The sequence below is a fragment of the Lagopus leucura genome, unplaced genomic scaffold (assembly GCF_019238085.1).
Source record: "Lagopus leucura isolate 7727_CA_CO unplaced genomic scaffold, USGS_WTPT01 Super-Scaffold_810, whole genome shotgun sequence".
Classification (NCBI taxonomy): domain Eukaryota; kingdom Metazoa; phylum Chordata; class Aves; order Galliformes; family Phasianidae; genus Lagopus; species Lagopus leucura.
In genome coordinates this window covers 5867545-5880031 of record NW_024962261.1, presented here as the reverse complement: position 1 = coordinate 5880031, position 12487 = coordinate 5867545, and the positions used below count along the sequence as shown (strand labels likewise).

Below are 12487 nucleotides of genomic sequence, written 5' to 3'. Positions count from 1 at the left end.
CTGAAGGGCCAAGCTTCTGTTAAGGATTAGTGGATGGATGAGAACCTATCAGCTATGGCCATTGCTCATCTCAGTTGGTTCAGGAAGAACGGAGACGGAGTTTAAAAAAAGTCTTAAAGAGCCAAGTTCCCTGTTCAGAAATTAAAAAAATATATACTACAGTATCACCATATTGCAAACTGTCCCAAGCCAGATTTAACTCCAAACTGAGCATCTTATTTCAGTGATACTTGCAGTACATGCCAGGGCTCAGTGTGCTGCTGTAGGAAATGGTCTGGCCCCATATAAAAATGACTTATGAAATGTCCTTAGATGACTCACTCTCTACCAGGTCACCCATTGTGATTCAGATGCCCTGCACCCAGTGTTCGAGGTTCCCATTCTCACACCGCTGTGCCTCATCTGCCTCCCATGCTGCAGTAAGGGTCATTCACACACTCAGGTCAGCCTACTGGCTGCAGAGATTTGGCTTCACTTACTCTGCAGCATGTCGAGCATAAACAACAAAATTCCTGGGAGTCAGAAATTTAAGGCTCGATGTAGCAGGGCATGTGCACATTAAATACAGGCTTATTTATTATATAGTCTTATTCTTCAGCCATTCAAACATGTACTTAAAAGCTCTCATTTAAGGGTTTTGCTGACTAGAAAGTTACCTGTGTCCTTCCACTTTAAAGATTGTGTCTACTTACGAAAGTGCGCTGTGCAGTCTGAGCGGTTACTGCACTGCAGAGGCAATGAAAACTTTGTATTTGTTTTCATTTGTCCCACATACATAAGCATGAGCAGTATAATTTGTGCACTGCTATACTAGAAATCATAGAAAAGTTTCCATAAGAAAAGTTTTCATTTAAAAGGACAGGCTGCTGCTCAGAGCTTGCCTAACAGACATCCTTCAGGCAAGATCCTGCTGTAGGTATGAAAAGCTTGCTTCACACTTACTGTATTTCTCTACATGCTCAGAAACATTCAGGGGAAAATTCCCTTTGCTGCCTTGCTTTCACATGTTTTTGTTCCAGGGTATCTGAGCAGATGCAGAGAGTTAACAATTTTTGCAGGACCAGCCTGCCTCCCTCCTGGGCTCTGAAACACTTCCCCTGCATGTTTTTTTTTTTCTAGGGGAGCAGCTTTTCTTGTTAGTTTATGACCCCAACTACTGATCTAAGTCTGTGAGTAATGTAAGACTTGAGGCCTTCCATCAGAGGAGGGCTACACGTGTGGCTCTCAGTGAAACTGATAGAAAATTCAACTCTCTAGAACTCCTCCCTTATTTCTACCTGCAAGGAGAAGATGAGAATTGAACGCTAAAAAAATAGCAAGCTAATGTAATCAGCAGCATGCATACACCCTGGAATGGCCTTTTAGTCATTTCACTATCAGTTTTTCTTCATCTTCCCTTTCCTGTTTGTTATAGATCATCACATATTTTATCAGGACAGAATGCAGGTCAGGCCACCTTTATTTGCAAATACTGCAGATCTGAGTGCTCTAAAGCCAACCAGAACAGTACAGTGTAGGAAACTGAGATCTCTTCAGTGAAAATGCCTTTCTGTCCGAGGGAGTGTCTGTATCACTTTCCAGCTCCACAAGCAGCCAGGAGAAATAACAGGCTTGGTTGTATCAAATGGACTCTATTGCTTTTATTAGTCAGTGTTACACATACAGGTTAATTTAAAAAAGCTACAGTTCATGAAATATGTCATCTCACTACATGATACAGATCTAGGCCAAATGACACTGTATCTATTGATGCTCACTGTAAAAAACCTACAGTTTATTTTCTGAAATACAAAAACTCAAACAAACATCCTTTGTTAAGCACTCAGTACAGCTCACAGCATTTTACTACGCAGTTTCATACAGTGTTTTCTTGCAAAGGGAAGTACAAATAAAGAAGTACGTAGGCTTGAACTGAAATTTAAAAAAAAAAGGAAACAAAGGAAAACAAGCAAGCAGTGGAGTTAGAGATGGGTGTCTGCTATGGGGATTCTTCTAAGCTCAACAATCTGAGAGTTTGCCATGCTGCCCCCGTCCTGGCTGCCATGGCAAGATTCGTTGTCACTGACGCTGAGACCAGCACCTAGAACAGAGAAGACAGAAAACTCTTAAGAATCAGAGCGGATTGGGTCCTGAGACAGAAACGGTGACGTTGTGTCCTTTTACAGGGCTGCTCTGCTTCACTCTGATTGTTGAAGTTCTTTCAAACTATATAGCATCATGACAAGCTGTCTGGTATTGGTCAACAATTCTGAATACTCAGATTATATCACTATCTGTTGTAATTTTGTACCCCCCAGATACACTTTTTACAATTCCACTGTCAGTCACTTTAATTCCCCCAGTAAATGGCACAACAGCTATTCAGCAGTTGCCTTGAAATCATAAGAGCATAAATCAAGGCCTGTTTTAGGCTGGGTTCATGGACTGGCTGGTATTTCCAAGGACAGTTTCATAAAGAATTGACTTTTAATGATATAATTTCCCTGTTAAATTATAATTCCAGCTGTTTTAATAAGATTGTAATTTCAACATGAGAAAATATGCTGAATAAATATTTTTTAAACCCACATTTGGCACAAGCTGGTGTATGGTGTTTTCCTTCTGCTGTGCAAGAATACTCGCCTTTGGACAATGGAAACTTCCACAACATGTCTGAAGAGACCTCTCGAGGCCACCCTCTCCAACTTTTTGTCACAGGAGTTCTGCTACCTAGCTGCTTCCTTGTTTTCTCTCTCATCTGTGTAGTGTGAAATACAGATACCTGCACTACTTTTTATGAAATGAGCATTTTTACAGACTACTTCACAGAGCAACAGTTGGGACTATAAATTCCACTGCATTTCCCAGTCCTTCTGTCTTTGTATTGTAAAGCATATCCTAAAAAATACTTGGGTTGTGTTAGTGTTCAGATCATCTGGGCTTTACATTTTGGACTGTACAGCTCAGAGCTGCACATCAGTGCATTCAGGCACTGATGGTCTTCCAGTAATGCCACTTACAGATAACTAGGAAAGTTATTCATTTCAGGCAGAAGTAGATCTATAACTACAGTCAGTTAAAGGGAGTTGCAGGGGAATGACACTTGGCTCAACAAGCCTTGAACAGGGTATGCCAGGGGAGGCAATGATTTCCATTTTCATACTAAAACACAACTTCAGAGATGTCTGTGTTGTACAATGAATTTCTTTTTTCTGTCTCAGCTGACATTCCAGGGTTGCCACCTCACTTTGTTCTGGTGTTTGTGTCTTGTGGAGAAACTGCATTCAATCACATCTGTCAGAGGAGACCCAAGCTTGGTTTTGTATGACCCAAGCTCTTTAAAGATCAGCAACTACTGTCAGACTGTGATAGGAGAGGTATAGATGAATTGACATTGTAATAAAGGTGAGAAGTTTAGAGTCTGAATCATTACAAATGTTGTTAATAAGTGTACCAAAGATAATTAAACCACACTTACTCATTTAAATTTACATGCATATTTAACCTTTTCATCAAATTATGGTCCTAATGACTAAAATCTGTTTCAAAGTCCTGGGAAAAACAACAATTGCATGAGCAAATTATTTGTTTTTTTCTTATCTTCTCTAAAACTGTTTGCTCTAGAACGGAAACATGAGTGTAATAGAGAAGATAAATCTGACTGCTGTATTTGCCATTTGGTGACAGAAGGACAAGGTGATAACTGTGACATAAACAAGGTACTTCAAGAGAAGAAACAAATATTCTTATTTAGCATCATTAGCATTGGAACTCACACAGAAAGATTTATTTTGGCTAAAAAAGACGAAGATTTCAAAAATGGAAAAAGACATGACTGAAAACATTTAAAGTTATATTACAAAATTTTCTTTTTACGTGTCCAAAAACATTCCTGCTAATGATTTTAAGGCAAATATTGAACTAAACAGGATTAGAAACACATCTGTCTTACTGGTGGTTATACTGCAATTATTCAGTATGAGGTTTCCAGAAGAATCTTGTGCTGGTTACTATAAAAAGATCAGATACAAGACTAATCTGCTATTATACCACACTTATTCTGAAATTTCATGTGTGCGTGCTTTGTGGGGAGTTAAGAAGGGATTTTTTGTCGTTAAGGACATTCTTATCAGGGATTTGGTAAACCTGAGACTGGAGCAGACTACTTGGGGTTTACAACAGCCCTGTTCAGCTGCTGATACAAACTATTTAAGAGCTGGTCCTTTTTAGGAATGAGAGCTGAGGTGTAACCAGGATACCAGCTCACCAAACAACTGACTGGCGCGGAAGGGTACAACTGTTTACATGATGGAGTTTCAGAGAGTTCATAGGTTCAGCTTGTCCTCAGATTAGAGGAGAATTTAAACATAATCCTATCCAAAAATGCGTGCACTCCCTTAGAGGTGCTGGTGCTGGGTAGCTGGCAGTATTACTTTTCCCCAGTTTGAAGCAACTACAGCATTAAAAAAAAAAAAAAAAAAAAAAAAAAGTTGATACACAAAAACGAGGCCTTTCTCTTTGTATCACAGGGCTAGCTAGAAATTGAGAAGTCACTGAGCTCTGCAAAATCAGCAAGATCCCTCCAGTGACATCTGCTGGTTGAAAGACTGTCAGTGCATGCCTACATGCACTGAAACTGCAGTTGTTACCATTTACTTTCACTGAAGCATTTTAAGTGAGATGTGGTTTGTTTTGTACTGACTGTAGTCATTATATCTTAGGGGAGGTTTTTGTCTCATAAGCACTTCTGTACTGTTTCCAAAAATAACCATAATTTGTGTTGAATGTATAAAGTGCATTAGAAAAATGCTACGTGGGCCATTCATTGCTACTTGTTCATTACTACTTGTAGGGATTGGACTTTACAGAAATTACATCAGTGGCATTTTGCCACTGTCTAAAGCTTATCACCCCACTGACAGTCTCCAAGGCATTCTACTGCATAACATTCAGAATGTGAAATTTCAAAAGTTTCTTTGGTTCTGGATACCAAACATGAGATGCTTAGTTCCTGAACTGGGTACCTAAAGTGATGACACCAAAGTGTAAAAACATGCTGATTTTGGAACCCCAGTTCAAAAACTGGAATTTATGAGTTAATTTGTACTACATTTCATTGTCATAACTGCATTTCTATGTAACTTTTTTTTTTTTTTTTTTTTTTTCAAATTCACATAGTAGATTTTTTTAAGGATTCTCCAAGTTGAATATTTAATACTTACCATTTTATGCCTCTATTTAGAGCAAAAAACATTCACATTGCTGATGGGAAAAAATTCTATGTTGATACTGATACATATTTGGAAAGTACCATGTACTAGGCTCGCATTCCCAGCTCTGATCCATAAATATATTTATAAGCAACTTGCTACACAGGTGGGTCATCAGTCAGGACAGGAGGGGCTTAGAGCCTCTTTCAGAGGTTTTGCCATATTTTGAAATGGAATGGTTTGGTTTAGTATTGTGCATTATGGAAGGGGGAAAACAAGAGCATCTGTGGCGGAAACACGGATGGAAGATAAGAGACCAGTAAAGCTGTCATGCACTTACGATATTTATGCATTAGAGCAAAGCTGATAGACAGACTGCTATTTGGAGATTCCATCTATTTTTATTCAGTGGGCTCAGTTTTTATCTCCCCAGACCTAACCAACACAGAATTCCCCTGAACATCATGTTATAGTGGGCTTTAGCCTAGATGTCTGCAACATACAACTCTGACAATCAGAAAGGCAACTGTCTTATTAAATCATCTACTGACAGAGACAAAGGAAGAGGCAAAAAAAAGATCTAGTTCAAAATTATAACATTTTAAAAGTTAATTAGTGCAATTAGCAGTAACAATAAGAAATTATGACTTTAGTGACAGAACAAGTCCATCTTTTAGACTATTTGCACGACACAAAAAATTCTGTGGCTGTATGATGCAAGGCTTGTGTAACATTAGCATAAAAGCTGGATACAAAACAGTACATTGTTGTGTACCTAATTAGCCAGAGACACAGCTGTCTGCCTTCCTATGATCCAGTCCATATTCCAGGTTAATCTGTAATGTGGTCCAGCATTAATGATTATGGAACCAAGGGCTAAGTGCATAGTTCTGCCACACGTCTCTTTAGCAATCAGGTGAAGTGTGCCAGTGCATCTATTTGTGCAGCTGCGCTGCAAACTGCAAATTACTAAACCATTGCAAGGCAAGAAGAAAGTTGTGCAGTAAAGGCTTCCGTGATGGTTTTTAAGCTGTATAATTTCAGCCATCTTTAATTAATACCACACAGTGTGGCCAATTGCAGTGCAAGGGTGAAGCAGGATGACAGGAATGAGATTTTAGCTTTGCTGACAGCTAAACAGACCTAAGATTGCACCCTCTTTCTCACTGATCCTGACTGCCAGAGTAAACGTCAGGTCTGCAGGCACTGAGCACAAATTAAAGTAACCTTCAGACAGCTTCAAACTACATAAGCAGAAAGGACAGATGAAATGCAGAAAGGCATAAAGGCATTTCTGCATATTCCTCTGCTAATCAGTGCTGATCCTCACCCAGCCCTCAGAGTAGGAGCTAATATTTTAGCACAGCTAAAGCTGAATTTGATTACAGATTGACAGTTTTAAGGAATGACAGATAATGAAGGTGTCTGTTTCTGCTTCTTGGAGGTAAAATTCCAGGAACAGCAGAGCAAGCATTTCTCTTCTACTTCTATCCCCACGAGCTCACTTCTCAATTCAGGAATGATAAAAACAGCTGATATGCTGCAAAAAGCACCTTTTCTCCACTCTCCCAGGAGCTTTTCTTTTCCCAGAAAAGGAATTCTGAGCTGAACTAAAGTGTGGACTACAAAGGTGGAGGAGAACTACTTTGGGGCATCTTTGCTGCTGATATGTTTGAGTCTATTTGGTGCTGGGCTGCTGCTTTGAGCTGGGACTGGTGTAAGCAAGCATCAGACTGACAGCGTGGAGTGGCTGGAGGAGAGGAAGAGGGTGGGTTGAGGAAGGAGAGGAGAACTCTCTGACCTGCGTCTCTGCGGTTTCATGTGAGAACAACCAGTGATGCAAGAGAGGAAGAAGAAATGTGCAGGCAGAAGGGACTGGGAACTGGCTCCCATCAGGCTGCTAGCTTAAACCTATCATAAAATTTCCTTCAGCTCAGTGCATGTAGTAACAGCTGAAGCCTATCATGAAATGCAAAGAAATCTCGCTTTGTATCACCTCTTGTTCCTTTTCATTGTCTTGATGTTGTCTCTCATGCCGTCAAAGCACCTTGATTCATTAGCCATGCACTGGATTGGAAAGGTAGAAATAAAACAGCAATGATTTCCATTTTTAGAGAAACTCACGTCTTGGATTAAAGCACATGTTGAGCTGCAGCTTGTATCTAAGGCAATAGCTGATAAACATTTACTTCGGTGGTTAAAGCAACTCTAACCTCAGTACCTCCTCTTCAGTTTGGTTTGTTCAAACGTATGTGAGGCTGAAACTAGATGGGACTAGTTTTTTCTTAGAAATAGGGGAGTTGTACCCCTGTAGCAGTTTGGGCATGAGAACAGGTGTTGATGCAAAAGGTACAGGCTCTACTTGAACAAGTAATGTAAACAAAAGTTTTTTCTCAGACTGTGCCCTGAGGTCCCAACTTCAAATCTTACAAGCTTCAAAAGGAGGCTCACAGGAACAAATGATAATATTAATGTAAATTCTAGAGAAGACAGCAGTAAAAGTTAGGAAAAAAAAAGTCAAAAACTTGTTTAAAAGTTACTTCTTTTCATAGGACAGTAAATAAGTAAGGATGGAACTTGAAGATTTATACAAAAAAAAAAAAAAAAAAAATCAATCTAAAAAGAGTTGTGGTGTGTTATGTTAACCATCACTTTCAACTACTGCTGTTGCCTAGATTGCTCTTTGTGATTTAATGTTCAGTCTTCCACAGTGCACAGTGTTTACCCCAGTGAATACGCCAGCTGATGTCAACTGAGTTGCTCAAGCAGCAAACACCATATGCAACAGTTGAGACATTAAATTTAAGTGGTTACCTATGGCATTAACATCCTATGAATGACCTAGTTTCCTTCAAAATATTCTGAAAGGAGTAAAAGAATTGAAAGTTAGACATTTAAAAAAGGGTTTGCAGTTCTAAGCTTATGCATTCACATTTGAAAGTTGCACAGAATCTTTAAATGCACAACAGGGAATTTGTAATCGGCATAGTTTTCAGGATAATCAAATGGTAAAATAGAACATTTGTGACAAACTTCATTAAAAAAAAATCATTACATAGCACTAGCTCAGTTTTAAATCATCCAGTTATCTTCATAATCGGAAGAGGTTTCTTCAGTGGCAACTGAATTAAGAGATTAAGTGTTATAATTAAGCTGAACAAATTGTCCCTTCATTAGCATTCCCAGTATTCCACCCAGTTCAGATGTTCTCACTGGTGCCACTGAGGGGAATTATTGGTAAAGTGTCAGAGAACCAGGTTAACCTGGTGATTCAGCCGGTTTCTTTTGCAGGACTCCTGGAGACCCATAAGCTTGGTGAGGCCCTCAGGAACATAACAGGAGGTTGTTTGAGTAATCCTGAGGATACCTTCACCAAGCTAGCTCACCCATATTTCACCCATGTCTACAAGGGTGGGCTCAGGTTAACATCTGCTAGATTTTACCAGGTGAGACTCCTTTCCCTTTCTGGTCTTCTTATCAGAAGTTCTCACATTTGCTTATCTCTAAATTAGGTTTTACTTCATTTCTTCCACCGAAGGCCATCTCTGGCTGCCCTTTTATGTCATCATTTGAATAAACTAAGGTTTCATTGGTGGAGTCGGTGAGAAAATAGAAAAGCAATACTGCAGTGAAGGTAAAGCTGGGAATGAACTCTAAGAACACTGAGAAAACTTTGACTACAAGTGATTTCTTTCACAGGTGTAGGTTGAGTGTAGACATCTAGAGTGCCCTCCCTGAAGCTTTGTTATTCAGCAACATGGTGAGCTCATCAGAGTTGGCTGTTATGTTTAGGAAGAAATCTATCTAGCTTATTTTCTGTAGTGTACGCAAGATTATAAGAAAAATATTTGTATTTCACGGTGTCAAAAATACATTTGGGCCTGCCAAATATATAAAATAAAGACAGACAATACGTATACTCTATACATCAACTCAAAAAAGAAAGGAACAGGAAAAAAGATGGCCAATATCTAAATGCAGCAAGTTAGCTTTTTATGAACTTCTGGAAAAATGTCAGAGCCTCCAATCTGCTGCTACATTCTGTATGTCTGTGAATTATCATGACTTGAAACCTATTTTTGCATAGTCCTCTGTTATTTTTAATAGTCTGCACAATATTTTTAGCTCATAGAATAGTAGATCAAGCCAAAACCTTCCAGCTTGTATTTTCAATGGTAATCAGATTAAATTAACAGTAATTCGATCTCATGAAATGGTGACACCATTAGAGTGAAGAACAACGTAACAGTCTGAAGAACAAGGAGAGCAATCACTCACCAGTCTTTAATGCAAATATTAGGTCATCAAACTCCTGTGACTCCTCATCAGCAACCAGGGAGCTGTTACTAAATCCTCCCGAAGGGTGGAAAACATTGCCATTTTGTGGACTCTGCTTAAAGGCAGAAGTGGCTTGACTAGCAGGCTGCAAAGATGCTCTCTCCCAGTCTGCTGGCACCTGTAGAGTTTAAAAAGACACAAACGCAGTAATCATAAAATCTACACTGTAAAAATAACTTACATGACTGCTGTTTTGGAATAACAGACTAGAATCTACAACCAGAGCTGAATTCAAAATCAGATTTAGAGCCAGCTATTCAGTTGCTTCTGTATTGAACTAGGTGGCTTAATACATACATACATACATACATAAGTGTATGTACTCAAAACAAGTCATTTAACTTACTTACAACCTGCTTACTACAACCTGCCTTACACATCTCAAAATTTTAAAAACATTTTCCTCTTGCTGAACGTTGGCCCCTGGTATAGAGAACTTTTAAGAAAGCACTAAGTTGTTCCAGCCATAATATGCTCTGTGACTCTCCTCTCACCACTGCTTCTTCCTTCACTGGAGCCTGTTCCTCCTACAGCCACAAATCAGCATTACTTTGCATTTGATGATTTGCTGTTGTCAACTTGTTGCTTTCTAGGATCTACCAATACAATCTCTTAAAGTCATTTATCAGTCTTTGAAGGTGTTGGTGTGCAGCCCTACAGCTTTGATAGCAACTTTGCTATATTTCATCCACCACCATTTTAAAGTGAAGCCATACATGCACCGAATAAATAAATAAATAAAATAAAAACAAAAATCACAATTTCAATTCATTACAAAAAGGTTTTGCTTTTTAATTTTTTAATTTTCTAATTTTTTTAATTTTTTAAATCTATCTCCTCCATAACTGTGGTGCAAAGCCAGAGCTCTGAGCTCTAAACTCATATATTTTATGACAATCAAAATACATTTGCTTGGCATATTGCTCACCCATTGTTTGAGAGACAAGAATATAAAAGATTACTTCATGGAGCTGAGAAGCTATGCTCTCCACTAATCTGGAGAGTCAGACACCACCTTAAGTGACATTCTGAGAAGCCCAATGAACAGCAGTCTGCCAAGAAGCAGCTGAAGGAGCTTTTACACCCTGGCAAATCTACAGGTGAGCAAGCAGAGAAATGGACAAAACAGACACAGTTGAGCAGCTTGGTTTCTACAGAAAGTATTACTAGAGCTGACTTGATTCTTTGAAATATTGAAATTCCATTAAATCAGCTGGAATCTTCTTCATCTACACTCAGCAAACATACATAGCATCAAAAGTCACCTTGGTTTACTACAGATAGTAAAAAATAGATACTGGCAGCACTCCAGTTCCAGAAATGACGAGATTGAAAATAATCTGTCTCAAAATTAACAGAGCATGACTTCGTGAAATTCAAAACTTAGAACTCATCTTAAGACCCATGGTATGTCGAAAGAATAATCCTGATATTTTCGTTTCTTGTGTCCTACTTCTGACAGCACTTTAACCAACCTCTGTAGCAAATTAAACACGCAAGTAGAAAGAGTAATTCCCATGATGGGATGGTGCCATTGAGTTGTACGTTCCAAGAATATCATCATGGCCATGGATAATGTTTTTTTTTACAGTAAAAGGAAACTTTTCTCCCATATACACTCAGGGAAAGAAAGAAAAAAAAAAAAAAGAGGAAAAGAGGAACTGCGATAATTATCATCTCATTCACTTCACTTCAGCATTACCACTTAAAACTACATTTTTAACACATGCAATAACTATGGAGCACTGTTACCTCTTCCATAGCACTGATGAGATTCTGAGTAGACTTGCTGATCTCTCCCCCCGCAGCTGGCAAACCACTGCCATGAGTGAAGAAAGCAGATCCTGGAGTGCTGTGTCCGTTCATGTCTACAGTGTAACTTGCTTTCACAGGACAACAAAGTTGATTATGCAGGATGAAATATACAACAAAGACATAAAGACCCTGGAACATAGGAAGAGAAAAAGAATGTCCATATGTGAAGAGAAGGAAAATACGTTCAGATTTTGAACACAGTTAGAGCAAGCTGCAATATGCTGTAACAGATGCCTTCCATTACACCAGCAGCCCATGCCTCGCAGGGCTGCAGCTAGCTTCTCTGGATAATAAGATGTCATCACTGTCAATCAGCGACCTGGACTAAAACTAAATGCACATCCAAAGGCCTCCAGTTAAATGCTATCCTTCCCACAAAAACAAACAAACAAGCAAAAAACAAACACAACCCGAAGAGTCATTGAAAATGATTATTTGTTTGAACCCACACAGTTCCACAGCAAATCCAAGTTCACAGCAATGAAAACAGTTTTACAGTTGTCATAACAGCAAAAATGTGGTTACAGGCTGCCTTTGCAATAGGCTTTGGCTGTTGGTCCCTAGCTACAATTGTTTTATTACTGACCTTGCTAATTCTTATATTCTTGCCCCAGCTTCAGTCTGTATTTCTGCTGTTACAGACACCAAGTTGTAACCATAAATTATATTCTCTATGGTATCCACTAATCTCACACTGCCTTTTACTTGTGATTACTATAAAGAGTGTACTGAGTGTCTCTGAAGTTCTTCTTTAAAAATTGCAAATTTTGAGCTTCAGATTTAGCTAAGAATTGTATTATATAATTATTATAATACATTATATATATATATACTATATATATATATAAGATATATAATAATAAAATATATAATAAAATATATAATAATTATTATAACCTTGTCCTCTGTTCGCTTAGAAACCCAGTGATGGAATTTCTGAATATGCAGTCTGACTTTCTCCTTCTCTAATTATTAAATTGCACTGATACTGAGTGAAAATTATGCATTTAAATTAAGGAATCATCCAAATAAATAATTCATAAAGAAGGAGTTAACCAGAAGTGTGCATGAAAAAGATCTCAGGAATCTTCTTGATTACTGCAGTTCAGTTATGTTTGCATTGCTTTTTGTATTTCATCTTGTCC

The 12487-nt window shown here is 38.5% G+C and overlaps 1 protein-coding gene across 1 annotated transcript in view; it reads right to left on the bottom strand.

The window, feature by feature from the left end:
* Positions 1 to 1658: 1658 nt before the first annotated feature.
* The window catches only part of ADGRV1 (adhesion G protein-coupled receptor V1), a 253152-nt gene continuing 242323 nt past the window's right edge, over positions 1659 to 12487 (bottom strand). Inside the window, exons 89-91 of the mRNA XM_042866113.1 lie at positions 11280 to 11471; positions 9468 to 9645; positions 1659 to 2080 (exon numbers count right to left, since the gene is read on the bottom strand). Coding sequence (XP_042722047.1) covers positions 1962 to 2080; positions 9468 to 9645; positions 11280 to 11471 — 489 coding nt within the window. The 3' untranslated portion in view covers positions 1659 to 1961. The remainder of the gene's footprint in view (positions 2081 to 9467; positions 9646 to 11279; positions 11472 to 12487) is intronic.